This window comes from Mesocricetus auratus, unplaced genomic scaffold (assembly GCF_017639785.1).
Source record: "Mesocricetus auratus isolate SY011 unplaced genomic scaffold, BCM_Maur_2.0 Super-Scaffold_100676, whole genome shotgun sequence".
NCBI lineage: Eukaryota > Metazoa > Chordata > Mammalia > Rodentia > Cricetidae > Mesocricetus > Mesocricetus auratus.
In genome coordinates, this window is record NW_024429266.1 from 107741886 (window position 1) to 107756583 (window position 14698).

The following is a 14698-nucleotide window of genomic DNA, read 5'->3' on the forward strand; positions in this document are numbered from 1 at the left end:
GGTGTGTCCAGGGTACATGATATGAGGTGAGAGTAGGATGGTAACTTAGTAGCAGATCACAAGACCAGGAATGCCACACCTCTGGTTTGGACCAAATTCTGTAATAATAGTGTATCACAGAAAGTATGGGGACGGGAAAACTATCCCGTTATGTGAGATTTCTGTTTGGTAATGATGTCTGTCACGGCAGTTCAATGTATCTGAAACATCTTAGGGAGGCAGAAGTCTGGAGACAGCAAGAATGACAGTACGGATAAGAAGCAAGGGCTAGGGCTGGGGTATAGCTCAAGAGAGTTCTTGCCTAGCATGCACAAGACCCAGGTTTTGATTCCTGGTGCTGCTTAAACCAGGCACTCCTGTAATCTCAGCACTTGGAATGTGGAGGCAGGAGGGTAAGGAGCTCAAGGACATCCATCTGACACATACCGGGTTCGGTTCTAGCTAGCCTGGGTTACAAGAGACCCTTCTTCAGTGAAAGAAGAGGAGGAAGAAACAACAAGTATAGATGAGAAGAAAGTGGCGGGTGGCCTGAATGAGCAAGACTTTGCAGCTGGGCAGCTTAGGAAGAGAGAGGTCAGAAGGGGGTGTGGAGGACCAGACTTCAGTGTGAGTAGCTGTCCAGAATGGAGACAGAAACAACGCAGAGCTGTGAACATGCCCAGTTCTCTAGATCACTTCCCGAAGTCTTGAGACTCTGTTATCAACCCTCTAAGACACTCTGAACACTTAGCCAGTCGATTCCTGCTTGGATCGTTTTCTCCTGTTGTTGCCAAGACAGCAGGGAGGTCCATTGAGAGGAGTGACAGCCCTTCCTCTTAAAGGAGAATGCCAGATACTTTCAAAGGAACTGGGTTCTGATTTTTTGGTCCTCTTTTCTCTTTTGGCATCCTCATGGCAACAGAGAACACCCAGCTCGTTCCTGCCTACGGCCCTGAGATTGAAGGTTTATAGAGCTGCTGGGTGGGCAGTTTCTGAAGAGAGCCTTTACTTTTTGTGTTCTTTTTCTTTCTTGGCCCTACGCAACTAGTTAAACACAGGAAGTAAGACTGCACTATTCAGTAAGTTCCATGAGTTAGACAAGCTCTAAGACCTGATTATTTTGTTCTTGCTGTCTTCATATGCATATAAATATGCATCATCGAAAGATGTTTATCAACGGTTCATTTTAGAGACTGGTGCTGGGCTGCTTCAGAACTCGGGATGGGAGATGTAACATCTACAGCACCATTCTATATAGGAGCTGCTCCCTTTTCAGTGTGAAGCCATTGCCAGGGAAGCCCAAATGGAGATGCCTTTCCTGCAGATGAAAGCTCCTTCAAACAATTCTTTCGCTACCAGTTGAATTCAGGCTACAAATGAGAGAGGCAGGCCAAGAACTCATAGGGAAATGCACCCAAGGTTAATATGCATTTAATAGCTAGAGTTTTACCTGTATTGAAGAGTACATACTTGCTTGGTAATATAATTATCAAAGACTGTGCTTTACTTTTTATGGAATGTGAGATTTGTACCTCTGTGGGTGTTTTGTCCTAGGCATGGTCAAAGTAGAGGCAATTGGTACCTGAATCATATGAGCTTCTAAGGAAGGCAGGAGGATGCTCTGAGCATCACTTTAGTTTGCTCAGGCTGCCATGACACAATACTCTGGCTTGAGAAAACAGAACTTTATTTTCTTACAATTCTAGAGGGTCGAACTCTGAGAACCGGATGCTAGTGTGTTTGGGTCCTGATCGGGGATCTTCTTCACTTACACGCAGCTGCTTTCCTATGTACCCTGACATAGTGTGTCTTATGAAACAGCAACCCCCCTTTCCTGTAAATCGAAGGACATTATAGGCAGGTATTGGCTACCATAGGCTTCAAAGGTCATGAGGCTAATCTCCAGATAGAGGGGTTATCTTTAACAGTTAACACAGCACTGATGACTACTTCTGGCATAGCTGGTGTTAATGGGTTGATCAGCATCTCCTAAAAGGACACGTTGAAGTCTTAACCTTTGGTATCTGTAAATATGATCTTATTTGTAACATATTTGCCTATGTGAAGTAATGAATTCAACATACTGGCTTCCTCAGAAGGAGAGAACATCAGGGGCTGGGGAGATGGCTGGGTGAGCAATGTACTTGCTGTGCAAGCACAAGGACTTGAGTTTGATTCCTAGAACCCACGAGAATGATTCAAGTATGCTGTGCATGTGTAGTATCAGCGTGCGGAGGTGACGACTGGTAGATTCTTGGGGCTCATTGGCCAGTCAGCGTAGCCTACTAGAGGAGTTCCAGGCCAGTGAGAGACGCTGTCTCAAAAAAATGTGGAGGTGCCTGAGGAATGATGCCTAAGGTTGATCCACGTCCGCTACACACACACACACACACACACACACACACACACACACACACACACACGCATGAACACCTACATACTCATATCCAGGGAGGTGGGAGGGAGGGATGGAGAGAGAGAGAAAATCCCACAGAAAACGGATAAACACAGATGCTTGACAATACAGTCAGAGATGAGAGTGATACACATGCAAGCCAAGGAACCCAAGAGTAGCCAACAACTCCTGGATGTGGGTAAAAGACACAGAGCAGACCTCCCTCCAGTCTTTAGAGAACACAGCCCCATCTACACCTCGATATTGGCCTCTGGGCCTGCCTCTTGAATGGTGAAAGCATATTGATTAGGTCACTCTATTTGTGGTGATTTCTCGTGACCCATCCACTAGGAAAAAGGCATTGCTCAGGGGACAAAATCGAAAGAAGCGGGTGACACTGCTTCTTCAGTTTCCTCCCTCTCCCCCGCAGAGGGAATTTATCATTATAGTTCTGCAGCAAGGAACTTCTGCAGCCATGTTGAAAGTGGAGAGGTTAAGTCTGAGGGCCAAGGGCACCGTTCAGGGCTTGCTGGGACAGAACAGAGAGGCTCCTGATGGAAGTGCTGAGCTGTCTGAGCTGAGCTACAAAATGAGATAGCACAATTTGCTCATTTTAGGGAGTCTAGTTACGTTTGTGTTCTGCTGGCTGCCCACAACATTTTTTTTCCCTTTCTGATTGTTTGTTTGGGACAGGGCCTAACTCTGTATCCCAGGATGGTCTTGAATGTTCCATCCTCTTGGTGGTGTCTAGAGGAAATGGCTGAAGTCAGAAGTGTCTTTCTCCTATCGTGACTGAGTGGCGGTCATTTCCCAGTAAGTCCTAGGCCATGGGGACAGGCCAAGGAGAGGCACGCTCTCTGTTACTGGCAAGGCCAAGTTTCTGTAACAGCTTCTTCCTGGTGAAGTGAACAAGGCAACATCTGGGTTCTGGGGGTTGTCCTGGTCGTGCTAAGTTTCCTCTCCCAGAAATACACACATTCCTATCCCCTTCTACCTACTCTCTCTCTCTGCTTACACTCCATGGCTTTGGGAGAAGTCAGGGTCAGGGGTTCCCTAATGGCTCTCTGGGCACCTTGCACTTCCTGCCTCTAGCATTTGTATTAGAATTCCCCGACCACTGGTGCTACTTCTCGCTGCACTCTGGGACCAGATACTGTGAACGTCTTATTTACTGTGTGTCTTAGTTGCTTTCTCTTGCTATGACAAAGGCAGCATCAAAGAAAGTTTATTTTGCTCACAGTTTGGACATGACACCCTTGTCATGGTCACAGCAGTGTGTGAGGCATCTGGTCAACCGTGTCTGCAGTCTGGAAGCAAAGAGAGATGAATGTTAGTGCTTGGCTGGCCTTCTTCTGGGATCCCAACCATATTTAGGACGAGTCTTCTCACCTCAAATAACACAGCATAGAAACTTCTTCACAGACATGCCCAGAGGTTCGTTACTAGGTGTTCTAGGTCCTGTCAAGTTGTCAATCAATATTAACCATCAATCACACTGTTAAAGCAATATAATAAATGGACATCAGGTAAATGACACTAAAAATACGCCAGTGCCACTAACCTGTAATAGGGACTTTGCTGCTTTGGCCCAGGTTTCAAAACCAAGCAAGCAAGCAAGCAAGCAAGCAGAGTTGGACAGGGCATTGGTAACACACACAGAAGGAAAGACAGTCTTGTCTCTGTTTCTGGTCCCATGTGGGATCTTCTGTACTCTTAACCTTTGTTCCATGTCTCTCTAGCAACCCTGAATATTTTCTAGGTCTAGGATTTATTTGCTCCCCTGTATGCCGGAAAAAAAAGATAATGAGCTACATAATCTAGTTCTCCTATGGAAAAAGTACAGTGATTTAAATCCCAGTAAAGACCACCTGAATCAGTATGTCTCTAGAGTTCACAGGCATCCTTTAGAGGGTAAGGAGTTGGGTGCAATGCGACTTCTGGTACCTTTAGCACACTGTAGGCAGGTGTTTTTCTTCTTTAGTCTCTGGTTTCCACAATGGTGTTGGAAAACCATCCTATCTTTGATATCAGAAAAATATTTCCTAGTAATAATGTTGGTATGGTGTTGACTAAGGCCATTTATTCCTTAAGACTAGCTGCACATCTGTTGATTTTCCTCCAGGAGAAATTATGCAATGCTCCATCAGATAGACAGTCAAAAGAACTTTTTTTCTCCTACAGTGAAGGTTATTCATTCAACATCCACGATGACTTCTATCTGAGCATCAATGTGTTAAGCACGAGGCCCCACCCTATGAGAACCTACAGTTCAATAGAGGTGAACAACTACAAATAAATTATTACCCGAACCAGCTTTACGTGTTAGGGACAAAATCGAGGGAGAGATTGTTGGGTTTAGACAGTGAAGTGAACATTTGAAGTGAGAATTAGGAGAAGAGAAAGACGGGTTGGAGAGATGGCTCAGCGATCAACAGTACTCGCTGCTCTTCCAGGGTACCCACGGTCCTACTACCCGCATCAGGAAGCTCACAGCTGCCTGTATCTCCAGCTCTAGGCGATCCCAAACCTCTGGCCTCCAAGAGTACCTGCACTCACATACACAGATCAACAAGCAGACAGAGAGACACACACTAAAATTAAATCTTTAAACAATTGCAACATGAAAAACAAAACAGAACAGAAAGAATATTCAGGGTCATATTCACCTTATGCCAGCTAAAAATAAACTCCAAAAGCTTCAACTGGACGGATGCGTAGGCTAAAAAACGCCTCGCCGCCAGCACTAAGGATGGCTGACGAGGGGGCGGAGCGTGCGCGTCTCCGATTGGCTAACTCTAGAGTGATGTCACACGACGGAGGCTCCTCGGGGCTCCCGGCGGCTGCGAGGGGAGGAGCGGCGCCGGCGGCGAACCGGCCTCGGGGCACTAGGCGGCCGGGCGCAGACTGGGGCAGGCGGGGACCGAGCGCCTCGTGGCCGAGCATGGCGGGCTCGCTGCCTCCCTGCGTGGTTGACTGCGGCACCGGGTAAGAGCCGCGCCCCATCGCGCCCAGCCACGCTTCGCTGGGCGTCCCGAAGCCTTTCCCCCCGCGTGTCAGACGGCGAGAGGATCGCGGAGGGATGGGGGTCCTCCGGGACGGCGCTTGGTCAGAGGGCATGGGGAGTTTGCAGGGTAGGGCTCAGTCTGGGGTGTGGGGGACTTAGGAGACGGGGCTCAATTCCAGGGCATAGAGAGCTGAGGCATGGGGCTCTGAGACGACGGGGCGGGGGTGAGGGGATGGGGCTGCGGGGTCCCCGGGCGGGCGCGGGATGCTGCTGCAGATGCTTTCACCCCCACCCCCCGCTGCTTGTCACAGGTCCTCATCCTGCGCTTTCAGGAGCCTGTCACCTTTGCCTGCTGGTTTCTACTCGTGGAGATGTTTACACGTGCCCTGCCCACTTGACACCCTGTCCTCCTTCCCACTCTGCTCTTTTCCACTCTGAAATGGCACAGCCAAGCTCAGCTCCTGCTTTGGTTTGCACACACTTAGTCTTTGCTCTTAACACACACACACACACACTCACACACACCAGTGCACTGAAAAAAGACTTCCATTTTGAAAAAAAAAAGTCTAAATTTGGAGATTATCTTCTCCCTCTTTATGGGTTGGGGAGGATAGGTCTTTTTTGATAATGTTAATTGTTCAGAAAAGACCTAGGAAATGTTTTGGGCTGTCAGTGGCCCAGGTTCAGCTGCTTTGAGGAAGGTGGCAGTTTAGGAATACCCACCGCCTTTGCTGACAAAGTCCTTCATAAATACCTTGCAAATAAATTTAGCCCTTTAAATCATTTTCCGGGGGATGGTAGTCCTTTGTTACCAAATACGCTTTGGCATGTTCACCTTCTTTTTTTGTAGAGAAATATACTTGGTTTGGTTTCCTTGACAACCCTGTGGGGGTGCCTTCTAATTTGCTACAGTCCATCGCCTACTGATATGTGTTTCCTTTAGTTGCTCAGGGGCCCGCAGTGGTTACAGGATGGAAAACACGTTTTTATTTGTGCTAATTTTTCTTTTGGAAATACACATTATAGAGAAGTTTTGTGGCTGTGTGTTTGAGAAGTTGCTTCCCCACACACAAGCTCAAATGAGTGTTCTATTACAGCCCGCTCCCCATTGGCCCCCACCCCACCCCGCACAGTCTCATCTTGCGTCTGACACTCTCTTCAGCCTGCTAGCATCAGGAATGAAGACAATATGTAAAAGGTTCTTTTAATGTCTGCATGCGAGGTTTTTGTCTTTGTGCTGCCCAAACTGCTGAAATATAAAGCATTGCATAGTGGTAGCAGTAAGAAGATCCCCCCCCCCCAGTTTGTCACATTAGTAAGCTGAGATCCCGCTCATTGTTCTTGCTATAAATATCTAAAATGTGCTTGGTTTTGACCTTTCCGAGTGAATGATTAATGTTTCCTTCACCTTCAGTAGATCATCATGGCCCAAAGCTGTGCTGCAGGCTGTCATAGGCTTTGAACACAGTGACAGGGAAGCCTGGGGGTTTCCTGTGGTTATTGTGAGTCCCTAGTGCCCAGTGTGTGAGCAGAAGGAAGACTGCATAGCCTAAATTTACCAGCTTCCATGTATTAGCAATTCTTGTATTCTTAGAGAGCTCAATCATTTTGGACTGAGTTTTGCCTCAGAATAGAACAAAATGTAAGATGCAGCTAAAGATAGCAGGGATTGAGGAATAGAATAGACTTGGGAAATCACAGTGGGTGCTGCTGATGAAATGAACAGGGTATTTTGGTTTTGTGCTTTGGTGGTGGTGAATTTTGAGTCCAGGGACTTTGGGAAGGGATGCCTCTACCACTGAATTGCACCCTATGTTCCGGTCTTGTCTGTTTGCATGTCCTCTCTCTGTCTGGCTCTCTGTTTCTGTCTTTCTCTCTCTGTTCCTCCCTTTCTCTCTCTTCATCTTCTCATTGCACGACCCAGGCTTGCCTGGAACTCCTTAGCCTATACTCTACTTGGAGAAATCCTCCTGCCTTAGCCTCCTAAGTGTTAGGATTCTAGGTGTGAACCACCATATTGTGTTTTATGGTAAATATATTTCTTCCGGTGACCTCAAGTCTGGTAAACCCTGAGACCCACTGAGTGTACACAAGTATGCTGGAGCCAAGACAGTAGCAGACGAAGGTGTCTATGCGACGCAAAAATGAGGTTTCAGCTATTTAAGAGAAAACTCCAGTTTCACATCTCAGACAACGCGTAAAGTAGTTTTGCAGAGTTAAACCAATTTTTTTCTTTTTTCTTCGAGACAGGGTTTCTCTGTGGCTTTGGAGGCTGTCCTGGAACTCACTTTGTAGACCAGGCTGGCCTCGAACTCACAGAGATCCGCCTGCCTCTGCCTCCCGAGTGCTGGGATTAAAGGCGTGCGCCACCAACGCCCGGCGAGTTAATCCAATTTTGAAGTAATTCCAAGTCTACTGAAAACCGGGAGAGAACACAATCCAATATGGACTTTTTTTAGTTCCAGCAGCTTTTAACATTTGTTGTAGCATTCTGTATCCCTGTATATGTTATTACTTTCCTGAGCTGTTTAAAAGAAGGTTGCAGGCACCATCTTCTTACATGTTTCAATGTCTGCTTTCTGAGAGCAAGGACTTATGTAATCATGGACCAGTTACTAAAGTCAGAAAAATTGCTGGACTTGCGAACACTTTAATTTCTTGTCTTTCTTGGAGGCTAACCCTGCCTACCATTGTGACATGTGTTGCATTTGATGGTCATCTTTTTACTTTATTTTATTTTATATTATATGCATTGGTGTTTTGCCTGTGTATAGGTGTTGGAGCCCCTAGAACTGGAGTAACAGTCTTGAGCTGCCATGTGGGTGTTGGAAATTGAACCTTGGTCCTCTGGAAGAGCAGCCAGTACTCTTAAACCCTGAGCCCTTTCTCCAACCCTCTCCAACCTTTTAAGGGTTGAAGGTTCTGTTATGTAGCGCAGGCCGGTTTTAACTTGTTATCCTTCTGCTTCTGCCTCTTGAGTTCTGGGATTATAGGCATGTATTGCCACACCTGGCCACGTACGCCTCACGTTGTTTTGACTCGTTCCTTAGTTGTTGTTGTTGTTTTTTTTTTTTTTTCAAGATATTGTCATTTGACAGTCAGTCATGTACAACATCCCTCAGTTTTGGCTGTCTGGTGTTTCTGGTAGATAGAGGTTGTGTAGTTTTGTAAGGGCTGCTGTAGAATGCTTTTTTTTTTCTAATATATTCCATCAAAAGATCCAGGACAGCTTTCTACCTCATTCTTTACGAAGTGTTTTTATTAGTGTATATTAACTATACATAATTTGTTATGTCCATGACATTTTCATACATGTACAAAATGTTATTTCAGGGCTGAAGAGTTGGCTTAGCCATTAAAGGCTAGACTCACAGTCTGAAGGATGAGTTCAGCTTCCAGAAAGTGTTTGAATCATATTCAGTCCCCCCGCCCTGCACCCCTCTCTTGTCCCCTCCATACTCCTTCCTCTAGCCCCCTTCCCCTTTCTAATTAGTTCCATCCCACACTGTCATGCTTTTAGCGTGGGGGGGCAGTGAGCATCATGACAGTTTATTTATAGATGGCGCCTTACTAGTGGCTACACTACTAAAGAAAGTGCTTCCCCCATTAATTCTGTGGAAATCCTGAGAGAGGAGTGGGGCTCATGGGTGCCCTCCCTTCCATGACAAGATAACTGGCTCAATTTTGTGTAGCTGTGGTGCAGGTCATCACAGGTACCGTGAGTTCAAGAGTGCCACAGCTATGCCATGCTTGAAACTCAGCATTGCACCCTCCCCCCCGTTCTTAATGTTATTTCTACCACTGTTTCTGAAATATTCCCTGAGCCTTGGAGGGGGTAGTATAGATTTCCCACTTGTGGCTGTCATTCAGCAGTCATTTATTCCAAGTCTCCGTAGTCATTCCTGACCAAGGTGGTGGAGGTGGGGCACAGGGAAGCTTCTCTGAGCAAAACTGAGGGCAGCATTGATGTGTGCGTGTAGATTAAGCACCTGATGCCTCCAGCTATAGGGTCTCAGCTCTGGTGGGCACCACAGAGGTGGTAATTGCTTACATTGCTTACGGGGGCTTCCTGATCAACAGCTCACAGGGAGGTAGTGTGCCTGGTGGTATCTTGTTTGTACTCTAAAGCTTGCCTGAAAATCAGAGGGTGGAGCTAGCCATAGAAGTCTCCTTCTGCTTGTGTGTCCTGTGAGTTCTACTGCCTGCCTCACCAAACAATCTTCCCTCCCTTCTCGTGGCTCCCTTCCTAGTTTCCTGGGCTCTACACGTGCTCCCACATGAATGCATACATAAAAATTAGAAACCAGGACTTGCATTTTGGAGATCATGCGGTATTTGTCATTCCGAACCTGGATTATCTCACTTAATATACTGATTTTGGGTTCCATACATTTTAATGCGAGTCTCCTTTTTCTTTATGGCTGAATTAAGTTCCATTGTTGTAGGCGCCACCCTTTCCTTGTCCATTCATGAGCTGATGGCTGTCTAGGTTGTTTTTCTTAGCTGTTATGAATACGGCAGCAATAAACATAGGTGTGCAAGAATCCCTGCGGTGAGATTCAGAGTTCTTTGGGTTTAAACACAGGGTGGTATATTTAGGTCATGGGATTTCTGTTTTTAGTTTTGTGAGGCCTCCACACTGATTTTATCACAGCTGCACAAGTTCACATCACCGCTAGGAATAAGTAGGGCTTCTCTTTCCCTCACACCCTTGCTGGCATTTGATATCATGTTTTCTTGTTAATAATCATTCTAACTGGAGTGAGATGGAACCTCAAAGAAGTTTAAAAAGGTTTTAGTCCTTTAGAATTCATGAACATGCGTGTTTTTCCTGCATGTATGTGTGTGTACCCCATGTGTGAAGTGCCTGTGGAAATCAGACGAGGGCATTGGATCCCATGAAACTGGAGGTGTAGATGATTGTGGGCCACCCTGAGGCTTCTGGAAACCAAACCCGGGTCTTCTGCAAAAGCAGCAGGCGCTCTTAACTGCAGAGCCGTCTTTCTGCTTGTTCCATGTGAATTTTAATATGGTATTGGGACTTTGTTAGAGATTGCATTGAATTCCTAGATTGCCTTTGGTGTTCTTACCGAGAGCATAGGATGTCTTTCCATTTTCTATCGTCTTCCTCAGTTTTTTTCTTCACTTCTTCAAAGTTTTCATTACACAGGTCCTTCTCAGGTGTCTTATTTTTATTGTTTTTGGTGGTCCTGATTTCATTCTCAGTATGTTTGTCATTGGTATGTAGGAAAGCTGGTGCTTTTTGTATGTAATTTTGCACTCTGCCACCTTGTTGGAGGAGTTTATCAGCTCTGGGCTTAACTATCTGAAGGAGTCTGGGTCTCATTTACAGATCCATGGCACCTGCAGTATGGATCCCTTGATTTCTTTTCCTGTTTGTGTGCCTTTTATTTTCTTCTCTTATTACTGTCGCTAAGACATCAAGCAATATGTGAGGTAAGAGTGTGGAGTGTGGGTACCTTGTCTTGTTCCTGATCTCAGTGGAAGTGATTTCATGAAGTAAGAGTTGGCTCTAAGTTGGTCATAGATAGCCTTTATTACGTTGGTAGATGGTCTTTCCATCTTTAGTATCTTTGGTTTTAATTATGAAGGGATGCTGTATTTTGTCCAAAGCCTTTCCTGTCCCTGTTGAGGTGGTAATTTGATTTCTGTCTTTAAGTACTTTTGTGTGATATGTTTCTTGATTTGTATGTAATTGAATCATCCATGCTGTGTTCATCATGGGGCCAACTTCATTGTGGTGAATGGTTTTTTTTTTTAGTGCGATCTTGAATTCTGTTTGCAAGTATTTTATTGATGATTTTTTGGTCTAAGTTAATCAAGGAGGTTAGTTTGTAATGTGTGTGTGTGTGTGTGTGTGTGTGTATGTGTGTGTTTATCTGCTTATTGTATCTGCCTTTATAAAATGAATTTGGAAGAATTCCTTTTTTTATTTTATGGAATAACTTGAGAAGGGTTGATGTTACTTTTTGTTTTTTTTTTTAAGGTCTGGAGGAGTTAGTGTATTCTTTTAGGCCTAGCCTATTTCTTTCAAACTTGGAGATTAAAATTGTTTTCTCAGCCCAGCAGTGGTGGCGCATGCCTTTAATCTCAGCACTCGGGAGGCAGAGGCAGGGGGATCTCTGTGAGTTCCAGGCTAGCCTGGTTTACAAGAGTGAGTTCCAGGACAGCCTCCAAAGCCACAGAGAAACCCCGTCTCGAAAAACCAAAAAAAAAAAATTCTTCTCTCATACAATACATTCTGACTGCAGCTTCCCCTCCCTCCATCCCTCCTAGTCCCCCTCCCCACCTGCCCTCTCTCCCCACATCCATGTGCCATATCCCCCTGGAAAAGAGCAGGCCTCCAGGTATGTCAGCTGAACCTGGCACAACAAGATACAATAAGACCCGGCCCAAACCCTCACCTCAAGGCTGGGCGAAGTAACCCAATAGGAGGAAAAGGGTTCCAAAGGCAGGCAAAGGAGTCAGAGACACCCCCACTCCCATTGTCAGGAGAGGACCAAGCCAACAGGTATGACATATGCAGAGGACCGTGCATATATGCCATGGCACACACATCACAGCACGCATGTGGAGGTCAGAGGATACACAGTCTGTGGGAGTCTGTTCTCTCCTCTATTGTAAGGTTTCTGGGGCTCTTACTCAGGTCGTCAGTCTTAGTGGCAAATGCCTTTACCTGTTGAGCTGTCTCTCTACCCCCTTCTGCTCTGACCGTAACTATTCCTTTACCTCTGCTGCTTATGAGTTTGACTTACTCTTGTCTTCCAAGGCTATAAGGTACACAATTAAGTTATTTACTTGAGATTGCTCTGGTTTTTAAGTTGTAGGTCCTTATAGGTATGCGTTTCCCTTTGAGGACTGGTTTCATTGTAGTGTAGAGGTTTTGGTATATTGGATTTTCATTTTCATTCAGTCCCAGAAGTTTTAAAGTTTCTTCTCAATTTCTTCAGCAAACTGTTTATTATTAAGTAGCACATTGTTTGGTTTCTGGGAGTTTGGATTTTCTTAAGTTTCTCTGACTGCTGATTTCAAGCTTTATGCCATTGTGGTCAGATGGGATACAAAAAGTTAATTTTCTTGTGTGTGTTGAGACTCGTTTTATGTCGTAATATATAATCTATTTCAGGCCATTGTTGGGCTGCTGAAGAGGATGTGTATTCTGCAGTGCTTGGATGAACTGTTCTCTAGCCGTCTGTTAAGTTCCTTTGATTTATGATGTCATTTAGCTCTGATGTTTATTATTTTTTATGAGGATGACTTGCCTATTGATGGGAATATTGAATTCACTATTACTGTGTGGGATGAACTTCTGGTTTTATATCTAATGGTATTTGTTCTGTAGGATTGGGTGCTCCCATGTTCAGTGAGTTTGTTTAGAATTGTAATGTTCCATTGGTTATGATGAATGCCTGTACTTTTTTCTTTTTTTATTCTTTGATTTTTGGGGGCCTGCCACCCAGGTCCCAAATAAATATACCAAGGCTTATTCTTACTTATGAATGCCTGACCTTATCTTGGCTTATTTCTAACCACCTTTTCCTTCCTTCCTTCCTTCCTCCCTCCCTCCCTCCCTCCACCTCTCCCTCTCTTCTCTCCTCTCCTCTCTCTCTCTCTCTCTCTCTCTCTCTCTCTCTCTCTCTCTCTCTCTCTCTCTGTCTCTCCAGGGTTTCTCGGTATAGCCCTGGCTGTCTTGGAACTCACTCTGCAGAACTGGCCTCAAACCCATCTAGCCAGCTTTTTAAACTTAACTAACCCATTTCTCTTCCTACGTTTTGCCTCTGGTCTTTTACCTTTCTCTACTCTATATGCCTTTCTTTACTTTTTACTCCATGGCTGGCGGGGTGGCCGTGTGGCTGGCCCCTGGCATCCTCTTATCCTTCTCCTTTTTTACTCCTCCCTTTCCCCCCTCCTATTTATCCTCTCTGCCTGCCAGTCCTGCTTATCTTTTCTCCTGCCTTGCTATTGGCCGTTCAGATCTTTATTAGCCCAATCAGGTGTTTTAGGCAGGCACAGTAACACAGCTTCACAGAGTTAAACAAATACAACATGTTTACACCATTAAACAAATATTCTACAGCATAAATGAACATAACACACCTTAGAATGATATTCCACAACAAATGACCTTTTTTGAAAAATCTCCACTGATGGTGCTGGAGAGATGACTTAGCAGTTAAGAGGATGTGCTTACGGTTCTTACAGAATTCCGTTCCCAGCACCCATGTTGGGTAACTCACAATCTAGCTTTTTGAGAATATGTCCTGGTCTTTTTTCTCAGTCTAATCTAAAGACCTGCCTGTGCAATTAATTGCCCTGAATGTTAATGGTCTTAAAGTATAAAACATGTTGAACACCTTTTTTTTTTTAACTAGGAGAATGCCAGGTGAACTTAAACTCAGTGCTTTTTAGTAGCAGTAAGCACCTGTAACTCAAGTTCCAGGCAATCTGATGCCCTCTTTGGCCTTGTCAGACACTTCACTCACTTGAACACCTCTCACTCCCACACATGTAATTAAAAATAAAAATAAAATAATACAATCTTGGGCTGGAAAGGTGACTCAGCAGTTAAGAGCACTTATTGCTGTTGCAGAGGACTAGAGTTCACTTCTCAGCACCCATATGGTGTTTGACACCTTGGGCACCTAGACACACAACACACACACACACACACACAGATATACAGACATACAACACACAGATATACAGACACCCAAGACAAACAGACACACAGATATACAGACACACAGATATACAGATACACAAGACACACACACATAGGTATACAGACACACGAGACATACACACACACAGATATACAGACACACAAGACATACACACACACACAGATATACAGACACACAACACACACACACAATTAAAAAAAACTTAAACCTCACTGTAATTAATTTTGGTTTGAAGGACCAGACAAGGAACGCCCTACATGGAAGCAGAGTTAAAATACCAAATACACAGAACAAAATAAAAGTATTAGAAGCTGCAAGAAACACTAAGTCATATTCCAAGATAGGCCTAGCAGAATAACAGCTGATTTCTCAACAGAAACTTAAAGTCAAAAGATGAGAGAAGGATGTATTTCAATTCCTGAAAGAACACTGCTGCCTACCCAACTAACTACTACAAAACTATAACTAACTACTATAAAACTATAGTCATAACTGAGACAAAAAGCATTCTATAATAAAGGCAGACCCAATAAAAATTCCAAAAGAAATTATTTGGACTGAAAAGAGACTACAAGGGAAAAAGTTAAATACACCGGAGCAGTAGTTTAACATATG

The 14698-nt window shown here is 44.7% G+C and overlaps 2 protein-coding genes across 10 annotated transcripts in view; one reads left to right on the forward strand and one right to left on the reverse strand.

The window, feature by feature from the left end:
* The window catches only part of Xrcc2 (X-ray repair cross complementing 2), a 61499-nt gene extending 56330 nt beyond the window's left edge, over positions 1-5169 (reverse strand). For all 7 annotated transcript variants that reach the window (XR_005873611.1, XR_005873609.1, XR_005873610.1 and 4 more), the window contains exons 1-3: positions 5041-5169; positions 3764-3869; positions 3613-3681 (exon numbers count right to left, since the gene is read on the reverse strand). The gene's annotated coding sequence lies outside the window, so the exon portion shown is untranslated. The remainder of the gene's footprint in view (positions 1-3612; positions 3682-3763; positions 3870-5040) is intronic.
* A 44-nt stretch (positions 5170-5213) lies between these two features.
* Positions 5214-14698, forward strand: part of Actr3b (actin related protein 3B) — an 88301-nt gene continuing 78816 nt past the window's right edge. The window contains exon 1 of one of the 3 annotated variants that reach the window (XM_013123749.3): positions 5214-5359. Coding sequence is in view for 1 of the 3 variants with exons in the window: in XM_005084208.4 (XP_005084265.1) it covers positions 5316-5359 (44 nt within the window). In the remaining 2 variants the exon portion in view is untranslated. The remainder of the gene's footprint in view (positions 5360-14698) is intronic. The other 2 variants (XM_005084208.4, XM_021235416.2) reach the window with 2 other exon arrangements.